Genomic DNA, 14,688 nt, shown 5'->3' with positions numbered 1-14,688 from the left:
CCAGTCTAGATGGGCCCAGGATTCTACTCCCAACCATGTTTATCCTGCAGCCCAGCCTGAAGGATGATGCACTGAGGAGGGAGGTGGAAGGAGCCTTGGGGATCTCATTCCCCCACCCTTTCCCAGGGAGTGGGACCAAGGTCTGGAGAACACACTTCCAAGTTCCTGTGGCCAGAGAGGGTGCGGAGGCGGGGCAAGAACCTAGAGGCTTTCCCTTAGCACGAGAGTCCCCCTGCCTCTCAGTCCCGTAGTATGGGGTGGTTCAGCAGCATATTTACACCCTCTTCCCCAAACCTCTTTCCCTTCCTCACCCCACAACCCTACACACTGGACCCCTGTGTGCTGACCCAGATGTGGTCTGAGAGGTGGATGACCTATACCCCAATTGGACTTGAGTCAGCATCACCCACGTACAGGGTTCAGAGGTTGAGGGGTGCAGTTCTTGAGGGTGAATGGATCTCAGGCCCAATGAGCAAATCATCAAAGGGGGTGCCAGAATGTGGCAGGAGAGAGAGGGAGCGATAGGGACACATTTTCCCCTGTGACTCCACCTCTCTCACGCAGTCTGGTGGGCGGAGAAGCCTTCAGGAAGGGATGGGCAGGGAGCAGCATTCACACCCCACAGCAGAACCCGGAGAACTTGGAAGGGATATTATTCACCCAGCAGGTGGGAAATAGTCCCAGCTAATGACTGTGTGCCACCTGACATTTTCCCAGGTACCTTCCGAAAACCAGCTATGACAGCCCTGACAAAGACTATTATCATCAGCCTTTCTCTTGTGAGAAAAGGAGATGCCCAGAAAGGCCCAGGGACGTGCCCAAGGTCACACAGCTTGAACTCTCTGACCCTCCGTCTTTCCCACCAGCAGTGCTGCCTCTCCAGCCCCAACGGGGAACTGCTTGTCCCCAAGAGGACACCCTGCCTCCGGTAGATACGAATTCATGATGTCAAGTAGACATCACTACTGGGGCACATTCTCCTAGGCCAGAGAAAGATGCTCCTAGCTGCCCTCTGGCAGCCCCATAAGGTGTGTGCTAAACCTTAGGGAGGGGGACAGGGAGGCATGAGAGAGAGGGGGAAGGCTGGGGAGGAGGGAAGGTCCAGGAAGAAGATACTTGCTGAGTAAGGGCCTCTGGCATTGACCGGGCTGGGAGTAGGGGTGTCAGGCTGTACTTAGGATGGATAGATTTTATTGGTTTAAAAGAGATTTACATGATCGACCTGGGAGAAGAGTTTCCCCTGCGGCACCAGTGAGGGGTGCAGACATCTGGCTGCCCCTGCCTCAGACCCCAAGTTGCCCCCCGCGCCCCCCACCACCTGAGGCTGCTGGAGCCAGTGCCCAAGAGGCCAGCTCCCCAACGGTCCACTCACCTGCTCCCAACTGTGCAGCAAACTTGCCAAGGAGGAGTTGTGGGTAACATCTCTGTTATGGTCTGATTGCCATGGCAATAAATTGTCACTAATTAGTAGTGTGGTTACCATGGCAATTTTCTAGTAATTACAGGTTACAAATGGTGGAAGGCTTCAACCCAACCCAATTAGTTAATTAGAAAGATTTAGAAATTTGTCCAAGAGGGAAATAACCTGCTCTGTAGAAAATGAAGGGAATGTGTCACCGCTTGGGAGCCAGAGGCGGAGAGGAAATTGGACGGTGCTGGGGGAAGAAGGATGCAGTTATGGCGGCAAGTCCCGGAGCCCCACCTGGAATTTCCAGGGGCCCCGGCGGGGCCTGCGGCTGGGCCGGAGGCTGGCAGGACCCGGGCAGGGACAGCTGCCAACAGCCACTCAGCAGCTCCTCGGAACGGGCGGCCGTGGTGCCCAGGTTGTGGCCCAGCACCCCTCCCGCTGGCTTTAGGAAAGGTGCCTGAAAGCTTCCCGCCCCGCACTGGGGCTCTCCTAATGAAAAGCACTGGCCGCATCTCGAATGATGTTCCCCAGCAGCGTCGTGGACTTAGTGGCTTAATTTTTATGAGGCTCGGGCTCTCTTTGAGAGCTCATTAGATTACCTGGGAGGAATGGGAGGCACCGGGCCCAGTGTCCCCACACACTGGCCTGGTGGTTAGGTTCCACGTGTGTGCACAGATTAGAAAGGCCCACTGATTTCCTTCAGGGGCATCTCGCGGAGAACTGGAGGAGCCCCGAGACCAAGAAAACCTACATCCTAAGTTGGCACGGTCCCTTTGTGGAAACTTCTGCTGCACCCAGAGGCAGCAGGCAGGGAGCGCCTGGCTCCGCATCGCTCGCGTCTGCCTGAGCGCTCTGTTATTCAAAACAAGTCAAGTTCTTCTGATCCCCCTGTAATTATTCTGCACTGAAAAGTCCAAGCACTTCTGACTTCACTGTGTGCAGACACCACCCTGGGTCCTGTTGGAATGCAAGGCCTGACCGTTCTGAAATCTGCGTTCCAACAAGCTCCAGGTGATGCCCCGCGGCGGGTCCAAGCGCCTGACTCTGAGTAGCAAGGCGGTAGGACTCACAAAGACCTTCCACGTAGCTCATCTCACCTGATCCCCTAAAAAACCCAGACGAAACCAAAGCAGGTCACGCTATTCCCATTTTGCAGATGAGGGAACTGAGGCTAAAAGTGTAACGCAAATGGCCCAAAGTCTTGTAAAAAGCCACGCTGGGGCTAGAATCCATGTCCTGGTCCTGGTCAGGCTGTTTCCTGCATGGTATTTCCTATTTTTGGGGTGTGGTTTTCAGGCTTTATTTGAACTCCACCAGTTGGGGTGGTTTGTTCAAGATGTCTTAAGATTGGACTTGTTGACATGGGTAGCTCAAATTTGATCTTGGAGACTTCAGATCCTAATGTTGGCTGGCTTGATTTCTTTTTTTCTTTTTTAATATACTTCATTGGATGTTTTCCTTTTAAACTAAAGAAACAGTTCTTGTTAGAACAAGCTAAACAATATAAAGACATTCACAAAAAGGGCCAACTATCATTTTTTTCTTCCTTCCCCAAATTTGATCCCAGCCAGTAGCCAAGGTGGCTCAGGGTGCAGCTTTTCCCACTTTTCCCACACTCAAGAACAAGTTTGCACACACATGTTCAGAAAAATCATGTGTTTTACTTTTTTTAGTTTTAAGAAAAGTAAGATCACACAATACAATTACTTGGTGAATTGCTTTTTGTCCCTTTTAATCCTTACCCAAGGACATGTTTCCATGGATTTTTAGAGAGGAAGGGAGAGAGAGAGATGAGAAAGAAACATCGATCAATTGCCTGCTGGGTGTTAAACCTGTAACCTTTTGGTGTACAGAACGATGCTTTAACCCAGTGGTCGGCAAACTCATTCGTCAACAGAGCCAAATATCAACAGTACAACGATTGAAATTTCTTTTGAGAGCCAAATTTTTTAAACTTAAACTTCTTCTAACGCCACTTCTTCAAAATAGACTTGCCCAGGCTGTGGTATTTTGTGGAAGAGCCGCATCAAGGGGCCAAAGAGCCGCATGTGGCTCGCAAGCCATAGTTTGCCGACCACAGCTCTAACCAACTGAGCCATCCGGCCAGGGCTGAAATGCTTTTTACTTAAAAATGTGTCCAGGGCACTCCTCCAAGTCAATACATATGGATCTACACCGTCTTTTTAGTAGCTACCGAAGGGTTCGCCATCTGGGTGTACCATAATCCAACAGCCAGCTGCTGTTGACGGACATGCAGGTTGCTCCCAGTTGCTCCCAATGTCGAACAAAGCAAGGCCAGCATCTTGCACCTATAGCTGGAGCCGATGCCTGTGAATTCTTAGAGCAGGAACTCACCCCGCATCTCTGTGACTTGGGGTGTGGGTGGGGTGTCAGGCATGGTGAGAGCTGGGTTTAGGGGTGATGGTCAGTCAGCATCTCTCTGTCCATGGACTCATTCCTTTAGCACAGAGTGACTTGGTCTTGCTCCTCACTTGTCTCAACATCCGTGTGGTCCCCTCCACATGGGTTTGGGGAACCTCAAGCCCCGATCTGGGCTCAGGGAAGCCCAGCTTTTTGCAGGCCTCACGGGCAGCCAGTCCTCCACCCAGACCTGGGGCTCTGCTTCTGCCACTCACTGTGGTCCATGTCCTCCCCAGGGGGCCGGGGTGTCAGCGTGGGCCCCATCCTCAGCAGCAGTGCCTCAGATATCTTCTGTGACAACGAGAATGGGCCCAACTTCCTCTTCCACAACCGGGGCGACGGCACCTTCGTGGACGCAGCTGCCAGCGCTGGTAAGTGTAGCCGCTGCCCTGTGTCCTCAGCCCCCCGACCCACAGGGACTCTGGGCTGCCCCGCCCCCTCCAGCATGACCCACAGGCCTCAGGGAGAGCGAGCGGGACAGTCATCCTCTGCCCCACACAGGGGAACGTTGCTTGTCATCTCCAATTGCACCCCCTACCCCCTGGCCATGGTTCAGGCCACAGCAGGTGTTTGCTGCTGGAACCCCTGATCACTCTCCATTTTCCAGCAGCTTGAATTGGCCCATGTCCCTCTGGGCCCTGATTGAGTCTCAGCATCAATTCCCCTCTCTCCAGGTCCCCTCCCCACGTTTACCTTAAGCATTCAGTTCAATCCAATAACCACTTATTGAGCTCCTGCTCACTGCCAGGCTGGTGCTGAGAGCTGGGGATGCTGACCTGAATGAGGCGAAGACCACCATACCCCACCCTATCTTACACACTCACACCAGGCACTGCCATTCTAGCTGGGGACACAGACAAAGAAACAAACAGCTGTAATAAGAAACAGGATAAAATCCACTCAAGATAAGACTCCAGGCTTCCAGTTAGTTCTGCTTCCCTTTCTCCCCCAGGGCCTTTGCACCTGCCGTCCTCTCTCCCTTCGGTATCTGCAGAACTCCGCTCACGTGTTATGGGGGAAGCCTCTCTGTGCCGCACGGCAGGGCTTGGCACTCCCTCCTCTGTGTTCCCACTGCCCTGGCATGTACCTCTCCCTCGGGTGCTGTAATGAGCTCTGTCCACGAGGACCGGGCTCTGTACTGTTCATTCTTGACACGACGCTCGGCCTGCAGTGGTCACCCAGTACGTTTTGCTGAATGATAGAATGGACACGGTAACAGTCGATGGATATAATCAGTCTGCCCTCCAACCACTTCTCCCTGCTCAGGCCCTCCTGCCTTGCCCATGAATGAAAGATTTGCCTGCACCTCCTTCTCGGTAGCTTAGGGACGATCTCTGGCCTCCAGAAGAAGGGGTGAGCAGGGACCTAGAGTCATAGATCAAAGGTCTTACAAGCTCCAGCGCCTGCAGGAGCATCAGATCCCTGCGCCTGCGCCAATCCATATGAGTACCTCTCCCCCAGGTCTCTGCTCAGAGTCCCCGTTTTGACCACTGCCCCATCCCCGCCCCGCCCCGCCCCCCACCCCCTCACACACACACCCTGGTAGCTGGTCAGCTCCCCATCCTGCCTCTCCCTCTCCTTCCAGGCAAAGCTAAAGTTGGAGGCAGCTCCCCTGGCCTGTCTTTCCCATCAGCTCGCCCCTCCTAGAGCTGTATACTCTGGCAGCAAATTTTCTCATTGCTGGAAATCATAAGATGAAAGCGAGGTGGTGGTGGAGAAAACCTAGAGGATTTGATAAGGTGTTAAAGAGATGGAAGCAGAGGTGAGCCAGCGAGTTGGAGTGGGAGAAGGTATCAGGCGGGAGGAGAGAGGAAAGGTGCGAGGCCCCGTAATTGAAAGTCAGAATGATTGCAGGGGTTTAACAAGACATGTCAAGAGGGCATTCATCACCCAAACAGATGCTGCTGTGAAATGCAGCCGGTACCGATTATTCCCGTGAAAGGGAACCAGCTCCTTGTCAAGGTGCCTCGTAGGTAGGAGAGAAATGGGCCAACACAAAAGGCCACTGACGTTAGGGCTGGGGAGTTTTGCAGAGAATTAATGGGTTATTAATCCTAGAGGCTGGAGGCCACCCCCATTTCTTTGCAAACCCCCTTTCTCAAGCTCTCCCTGCCTCTTCGCCCGCATCTCCCACCCCCATCCTTCAGATCCTTTCTCCCAGAGGGTGCTCAGCCTCCAAGGCCCTTGGGTGGGCGGCACCCCCTTCTCCTGGCTCCCGTCCTCAGTTTCTCTATGTTTGCAGCTGGCAAGAGCTCCCTGTGTCCTAGGGTCTGGGATTCCCACTCCCCATTGTATTGTCCTGTCGCCTGCCCTCTCTGACGGCCTGATGATCAACAGCAGTTTGCCCCCTGAAAGAGTCAGTGTGGGTATTTAGAGCCGCATCCACCATCTCTCAGCTCCGTGCTTGGCCCGAGGGAACGTGTCTGCCTTGAGCAAGCCAGGTCAGGCCGCCTGGGCAAAGCCACCCTCCATCCTCCCCCAGGATCAGTTCTGTCCCGCTGGCCACTGGCAGATTCAAGGTCAACATGAGCAGGCGACATTGGACACACCAGCTTCCGCTCCCCAGACCTCACAGGGCACGCTGTGGGTTTCTGTCAGGGTGCGGTATTTCCTCTGCTGTCACCAACATCCCCAGTTGCCTTCTGGTAAATTATTTATGCCTCTTTATTTATTCAGTAAGTATTTACTGAAAACGACTAAGTCACCACAGGCACTGAGACAGATGCCGGGTGAACACAGGTGAGTACGAAGACGGTGTCTGAGGACTAGGAGGAAAACTGACCCTACACAAGCAAACCCCAGAGGGACGTGATTATGCGGGTGACCTGCACCGTGCAGGAAAAGAATGGGGGAGGGGGCTGTCGGGGAGAATGACAGAGTGGGTGGAAGGGCTGTTTTCATGGGAGTGACCGGGGAAGGCTCCCCTGAGGAGGTGACGTGGTGGCTGAGAGCAGAAGAAAAACAAGGAGCCAGGGGCCCAAGAGCCAGGAAGAGAGCATCCCAGGAGGAGAGACCAGCTTGAGCAAAGACCCACCAGCTAGACAGAGCTTGGCTCATTTGAGGAACTACAGGAACAGGGCATGGCCAGTGCTTAGGAGTCGAAGGGAGAGGAGCACCAGATACAGACCAGCTAGGGTGGGCAGGGACCTGTCCTCCCCGCAGCAATCTGAACTTGACCCAAACGTACTGGGGAGCCACGGAGAGACTTAAGCGGAAGAGTGCTGGTCCACTTAATGTGTCCCAGCGGCAGTATGGGGGTGGCTGGGGAGAGCTTCAGTGTTCCAGAATTGTCCCTAGTCTCCTCCAGGCTGCCCCCAAACTGAGTAAAAATAATGTGCCTGCTGGGCAAACGGTGCTTGAAGACAAGGTTCTGATTCCTTTGCAGCCGGACGGACGGCTGTCCCGCCTCCCACCCCTGTGGAACAATTCTGAGACTTGCCACTGCGTCTCCCCATCCCGTGGGGGCGGGGACAGCAGGGGGCCACCTCCCTTGTGGCTCATCACAGAGCCCCTGCGAGGTGGGTGTCTCTGGAGCCACAGGGGCGCTGCCCTGAGGGTTCCTGCCCTTCCTCCCAGGTGTGGACGACCCCCACCAGCACGGGCGAGGGGTGGCCCTGGCGGACTTCAACCGCGACGGCAAAGTGGACATTGTCTACGGCAACTGGAACGGCCCCCACCGCCTCTATCTGCAGATGAGCGCCCACGGGAAGGTCCGCTTCCGGGTAAGAAGGGGTCTTTCTCTCCGCCCCCCAGCACCGAGTGGCCCTGCAGGTCCTGGGATGGCAGCCCCGCCTGTGCCTCCCACCAGGCTGAGAAGGAGCGTGTGGCTCTGCAGTGCCTGGGAGTGGGGGTGGGGAGCCACAAGGGAGGCAGCATCTGGGGGACAGCGATGGACTCGGGCCCTGGCTGCTGTAGCAGCTCCAGGGGCCGGAGCAGAGAGAGCCGGTAGCAGAGGAGGGAGAGCAGCCCCCCAAGGTGGGCAGAGCAGCGGAGGTTCTGAGGGGCACTTGGTTCTCTGGGTGCGGCAGAAAACCCCATCTGTAGCCCCTGCCTGAGCTTTGCAAAATGAGGTTCCGGCCCAGGGTGCAGTGGGGAGTAGGGGTGGAGGAGGGTGAGACCACAGACCCAACAGCTGCCCCCTCAGGACAAATGGCAGAGGGTGGGCAAGCCCTCTACTCTGTGCGCCCTCTCCGAGCTGTCAAACAGACTGGGCTGCCAAGAATCCTTTGAAGGTCATGGAGGTGCCACCAGCCTGAGGAGCTGGGGTTTGGGGCGTTCTCGAGAATGGCAGTGGATGGCTGAAGCCGGTCTTGGGGAGTCAGGGTTGCCCTGGAGGTACCTGGGTCTTGCCAAAAACCCCTAAGGGAGTGAGAAAGTTCAGCGTTAGCCTGAGGTTCCATGGTCCCAGGGACGTCTCTAGGCACCTGTGTCTGGGTGACTTCCACCAGCTCCCTACCCGTCGGCAGCCGCCCTGGGGTGCTCAGGCCCAGCTGCTCGCTCCCTGCAGAGGCTGGAGAGCCAGCTCTCTGCGGGGGGAGGAGGTGTGCCCCGAGCTCGGGGCCACGGACCCTGGGATGTGGATGATTTCCGCCTTTGTTCAGCGTTTTGTTCTAGCTCAGGTTCACAACCAGTAGCAGTTGTGACCCCAGGCAAAGACACTGAGCGATGTCTTCTTGGTTGTCACCAACGGACAGAGCGTGCTGCGGGCATCTAGTCTGCAGAGGCCAGGGATGCTGCTAAATAGCCTACAATGCACAGGACAGCCCCCCCAGCGAAGAACGCTCCAGCCCCAGTGTCAGTGTGACGAACCCTGCTAACCCTCTGGTGGCTCCTCCCCAGAGCTCACAGGAGCAATAATAATAATAATAATAATAATAATAATAAATAATACAGGTGCCACGTTTATCAAGTGCCTTCCATGGGCCAGGAACTGCACAAAGCACTTTACATACATTATCTTGGAAGCCAGGCGTCCAGTGGGTCAGCCCCATGGGGGCCATGCAGGTTTCCATCTTTACAGGATCGATAGCATAATAACGAGTTGGAGATACTGAGTCCTCTTTGTTCCCCAGCTCTTAAGGCCCTGCTCAGCCCTCCCTGGCCAGCTGGCCGGGCTCTTAACCAGCCTCATTACTGAGCTGATGGGGACAGCCTCCCTCCTTGGCCTCCCCACCACAGGCAGCTCGCCAGCAGTCCCAGGCCGCTCGCTCCTGCAGCCAACGGGTAGGGCCTGCGGTACGAGGCCTAGGGGCAGGCCCAGGCGAGGGGGAGAGGGGCACCCCCAGAAACACCACTGTGCCCTTCCCAGCCCTCTCCACCTGGGCCCTGGGATTTAGACAGCACTCCTTCTATTTCAAAGGCAAGTCCCCCACCTGGGACCCTTTTCCAGGCCCTGTCCACACTTTGGGGTCCTGGCTGGGCTATCCAGAGCCTGGGGTCCCCCTGAGCCAGGGACAAGCATCTCTGCAACCTTCCAAAGCAAATGTCTTTTTACAAACATCAAAAGACGCCCAAGAAACAACATAATCCAACAGAGGCAGCAAAAATACAGCCGAAGGCAGCCTCTGCCCCCTTCCATGAGGCTGGGAGCAGGAGCAAGGCCAGGCCAGGCTGCCGGAGATCTATCCCTGCCCACTCCGTGCCAGCCATTTTACACGCAGCCCTGGAACCTGGGCCACTGTTACTATTCGCTTATAGGAAAGTGGCATCCGACGGGTTTAGTAACTTGCCTTAAGATCACACAGCTCATCAGCAGAGAAGTCTGGATTCAGACGCACAGCCCTTTTCTGTATCCACCCAGCTTCTGACCCTCACTAAGGAGAAGGAAGGATGTGTACCAGAAAGGGCATAGCATCTGGAATCGGAAGCCTGGGCCATGGCCCTACTTACTAGCTACAGCTATGGGCTCTCCAGGACTCAGTTACCTCACCTGTACAATGGGAATGCTAATGTCGGTGCTTCCTCAGGTGAGGAGGAGAAGGCTACAGGTGATAACCATTAGGAAAAGCCAAGTGCTTCGCTGATGTGAATTGGAACTATCCCTCTTACCTCCATGTTCTACAAGCAGCCTGAGATTTCTGTGGTCCTCAACACAGCCCCCCAGGTCCCTTACCTGGGAGGTGAGAGAGGAGGTGCTAGGTCGAGCTGCCTTACCTTTGTGCATGCACACCCACCCAGTGGGACAGCCGGCCTCTCACCCACTCCCATCCTCCCACGTATCTGTCTGCTGACCTGAAGCCCTCTCTCCTCCCAGGACATCGCCTCGCCCAAGTTCTCCATGCCCTCCCCTGTCCGCACAGTCATCGCCGCCGACTTTGACAATGACCAGGAGCTAGAGATCTTCTTCAACAACTTCGCCCACCGAAGCTCCTCAGCCAACCGCCTCTTCCGGTAGACGCTTCAGCTAGGCTCCTGCCCACTCACCTTTGGCAGCTGGGGGGTCAGGAGGGAGGTGCAGGACTCAGAAGGGGCGTTCCGAGGGCTGAGGTGGAAGATGGTACCCTGATAAAGGAACGGAGAGGAGGGAAGAACAGAGATTGAGCAAGAGGGTGCAGGCAGGGAGGGTGAATTCTGGGTAACAAGCGGGCCTCCTGGTGTTGCGGGGGGGGGGGGGGGTTGGAGGGCGGGGATAGTGGGCAGAGGGATATGGCCCAAAGTGTGCCCAGAAAAACACACAAAAAGCGGTTACAAAGTCAAATCTGTTTAAGTACGCTTGAGTCAAGCAAATACAGGCAGGTTTTTTGTTTGTTTGTTTGTTTGTTTTTTTAATATATTTTATTGATTTTTTTACAGAGAGGAAGAGAGAGGGATAGAGAGTTAGAAACATCGATGAGAGAGAAACATCGATCAGCTGCCTCTTGTACACCCCCTACTGGGGATGTGCCCGCAACCAAGGTACATGCCCTTGACCGAATCGAACCTGGGACCCTTGAGTCTGCAGGCCGACGCTCTATCCACTGAGCCAAACCGGTTTTGGCCAGGCAGGTGTTTTTTTTTACTGCAGGACTTCTCAAAGCCTTTAACATGACCATAAATATGTTTACTTCCCAAAAGGTGGATGGAATATTCCAAATAGATTTGACCACAAGACATTTTTTTTTCCAAAGATTTTTCTATTGGGATTGGTGCTCTGCAAGACATCCTTTGGGAAATGCCCGATGAGACCTTAATGGTAGACAAGTAAATGAAGTAACTGAGTGAAAGGGATCTGCAAGCATCTGGGCATGTGCCTAGGCAGGCAGGACTGGCTTTTTGGAGGGGACACTTGTCTAAGAGGGGTCCGGAGGCGGTTGGCATCAGATCACCCAGAGTTCTTACTTAAAGTAGAAGCCCAGGGCCCACCTCGATCTCCTGAATCAGAATCTCAGGATGTGAGGCCCAGGAAGCTCTTTTTTTAAAAAATATATATTTTTTATTGATTTCAGAGAGGGAGAGGGAGAGATAGAAACATCAGTGATGAGAGAGAATCACCAATCGGCTGCCTCCTGCACGCCCCACACAGGGGATCGAGCCTGCAACCTTGACTGGATGTGCCCTGACCCGAATCAAACCATGACTTCCTGGTTCATAGGTCGATGCTCAACCACTGAACCACACCAGCCAGGTGGAATCTCTAGTTTTAACAAGCGCATTAGGCATCAGGCATAAAGTTTGAGAACCACTGTTGGCGAACAAGCCTCAGAACCCATGTGGCCTGAGATGGCCCTGTCCCTGGTATAGAACATGCTAATGGGGCTCAGGACCAGGTGGGGAGAAAAGGGTAGGCCTGGGGCCTTGGATTCGGGAAATGGGCCAGATCACCTGCTGGGCTCCCCAAGGTCCCATCCCCTCCTCCAGGAGGGTCCCAACTATTAATAAAAGGTGAGAGCTGTGACTAAGTGCATTTAAAATATAAGTATTAACAAAGCATCAATCTTTGACTGGATGTAATCACCCCCTAGAGGCACCAGATTTACTAATTAGGTGCCTTGCAAAAAGCTTATTCACAACTTCCAGATTAATTGCGGAAGATCAATTACTCGTTAACAGAGACACTGCTTTCCTTCTCTGGCTAATAAAGTGTCACTTGCCAGGGCCCCTGATCACCAAGGAGTCCAGTGCTCTCATCTCTGAGGCCCAAGAACCCAGACACCTCCTCTCCCCACTGGCCTGCCTGCCCGGCCCCACTCCCACCCTCCCTCTGGGCAACCCCAAGGGCCGGCTGGCACAGGGCTGTCCTTAGACACGCAGTTGCCCCATGAATTAGTGTGTTTACTTCTATATAGCAGCAATGGAAGTCACTTCCCAGGGACATGGCTATGCCCCAAATCCCTGTGGCAGATGGTTGGGTCTTGAGCACCCATCTGAGGCCCCCGCACAGCTGGAAACTGGAAATCTAGCCCGACCTGTCCCTGTCGTGAATGGAACATGGTCTCCGTATAGGAGGCACTGGAGCCTCAAAGCGTCACCGTCTGCACGTCCTCCAGCAACGCTCAGGGTGACCACGAATGCAGCACCCAAACTGGAGGCTTAATGAGAGCACAAGGGGCCCTGTTACTAACGGCAGGACCACAGGCACCCACTGGGACGTACGTGCTCACACCCCTTATCCCTCTAAACACGCCTCCGATCTGTTCTCATCTCCCCACCCTCTGCCACCCCCACTCTCTCTCCAGGGGATTCCTGTACCCACCTCCAGCCTTCTCCCTGTGTCTAGTCCTGCAGAGCAAGCAGCTGAAAATGCAAATCTGGCCACACCCCTCTTCCACTGGAAACCTTTGAGAAGCCTCCTCTTTGGCACATCCCACACCTAACCAGTTTGGTCCCCGGCCTCCACACTCTCACTTCCCCATTTACCACGAGGCACTAGGCACCCCCAGTTTCTCTCAGTTCTGGGCTGTGCCAGCCCTGGGCCCTCATGCTGCCCACACCCTCTACTTCGCTCCTGCCTCTACGTCTGGATGACATGGACTCACTCAGGATGCTTGTCTCAGCTTCGTTAGCCCTTCCCCCAGGAAGCCTGCCCTGGTTACCCGAACCTGGATGAGCTTGCCCAGCTCTGCCCTCCCCCTCAGCCCCTCTCCCATTTGGCCTTCGGCGTTCTGCATGAGGTTTCCTGTCGTCATGGGTCCTGGGCTCCTTCCTCCCCAATGCACAGCATAGCCGCAGGCCCCCGCGCCGTGCCCCGCACACACTAATTGCTGCAGAAGAACTTGTTCGGCGAATACATAAATGCAATGGAACTGCTGGGTTTCATCCTTAGGAACCCTTAGCTGCCTGGTCGCCTGAACCCAGGGGTGTCTCTGCCCAGATGTGGCAGCGTCTGCAGGACCCAGGTAGTCAAAGGGACAGTGGGTGGGAGCAGGCTGAGGCATACACACCTCCAGCAGGTGTGCACACAGCCAAGTGCACCCGGCACACTGCTCACAGGACGTCAGCACAGACGCCCCGTGTGGGTGGAGGACATCACTCAGGGCATCTGCTAACCCTGCAGACACCCTGCAGTTGTACCAACACTCTCTGCCACCCAAACCCCATCGGCTCCAGCTCAGGGGACGCAGTCCCCTCCTGAAAGCACTGGCCACATCGCAGCCCTCTGGTGACTCTGTGATTTGGGCGGACAACAGTCACCTGCAATGTGTGTGGCAGTGTGGAGGGGGGGGGAATTAAGAACCCCCCTAGGCCCTGGTTTGCCCCCAGATTTGTTCCATACATGTAGAGCACCCAAGGCTGGGAGAATCTAACGAGTGAGTAAAATTAGAGAGGAGAGCTCACGGCCATCGGCAGCAGTCAGCTCGGTGTGGAGAAAGAGCAGGACTTCCACAGTGGACTTTTCTGGAACAAATATTACTGTGGTTCACAGTCAAAATAGGCAGAACCCCTGCAGCCCAAGGGCCCCGTTCCCTCCCTTTGCCTCCGGAATTCATCTGTGTATCCCACAGCCGTGTGCTTGGAGCGCTCGGAGAGCCAGACACGATGTTAGATGCTGTGGGAGATGCAGAGATGAATAATACATGGTCCCAGCCTGCAAAGGGCTCGCAGTCTAACTGGGGAGATAAGACGCATTCATACAAAGCTTTAACACAAGGCAGGAAGTGATAAAGGCCAGGCAAGCGATAAAGGCAGAGCAGAAAGGCATTGCCTCTAGCGGGACGACCAGGGAGAACTTGGGGGGGTGGGGGTGGCATTTGAGTGGGGTTTGAACCCTGGGTACCATCCGGAACTTGAAAGTCCAGAGCCACCTGAAGGAAAGTGAAGGTCATTTGAAGGTAGCTGTGTCCTTGTCCCTTCTCCATCCATCAACTGCCCTTCCCCAGGCTGTCTGTAAGTCATCCATTCGAAAAGGAGAAGTCCATTTTTACCAACGTGAATTCACACCCAGGAAGAGAACAGGCGGGGTGTGGACAGGGTCTGTGAACCAGGAGTGGCTCCGTAGGCATGCAGGTGGCAGCCCACGCACAGTGGGACCAGGGGATGCTCAGACTGGAGTAAGAAGTAGGTCTCTAGGTCCAGGTGCCGACTCAGGCCTCAGCAGCCAGGTACTCGTCCATGAACAGCCTGTCTCTTCTCCTACAGCGTCATCCGCAGGGAACACGGTGACCCCCTCATTGAGGAGCTCAATCCTGGCGATGCCTTGGAGCCTGAGGGCCGGGGCACAGGTGAGGGCACCCAAGGGCTCGGCCTGCACTCCCCTGTCTCAGTGCTTCCCGTTGTCTGGGATGAGGGAGGGAGGGCTGGGGCAGCCAATCCCACTCTGAGGGCTAACACCCTAGAGCAGAGGGGTGAGAGGAGAAGGGGGACCCCCTGAGAGTGTCAGGCAGGGGGTGGTCCATTCTCCCAGTCCCAGGGCAGCTGGGGGCGGGGCCGGGCGGAGAATCTGT

The 14,688-nt window shown here is 55.2% G+C and overlaps 1 protein-coding gene across 2 annotated transcripts in view; it reads left to right on the top strand.

Annotated features, from left to right (window-relative positions):
* The window catches only part of CRTAC1 (cartilage acidic protein 1), a gene marked incomplete at its 3' end in the record, with an annotated part of 133,068 nt that overhangs the window by 104,541 nt on the left and 13,839 nt on the right, over positions 1 to 14,688 (top strand). For both annotated transcript variants that reach the window (XM_079794201.1, XM_079794200.1), the window contains exons 6-9: positions 4,066 to 4,200; positions 7,406 to 7,551; positions 10,083 to 10,219; positions 14,384 to 14,466. In XM_079794201.1, coding sequence (XP_079650327.1) covers positions 4,066 to 4,200; positions 7,406 to 7,551; positions 10,083 to 10,219; positions 14,384 to 14,466 — 501 coding nt within the window. The remainder of the gene's footprint in view (positions 1 to 4,065; positions 4,201 to 7,405; positions 7,552 to 10,082; positions 10,220 to 14,383; positions 14,467 to 14,688) is intronic.

Source organism: Cnephaeus nilssonii (genome assembly GCF_951640355.1).
Source record: "Cnephaeus nilssonii genome assembly, chromosome: 16".
NCBI classification, from domain to species: Eukaryota; Metazoa; Chordata; class Mammalia; order Chiroptera; family Vespertilionidae; genus Cnephaeus; species Cnephaeus nilssonii.
Note: the sequence above shows the minus strand (reverse complement) of the source record. Positions and strands in the feature narration are given on the sequence as shown.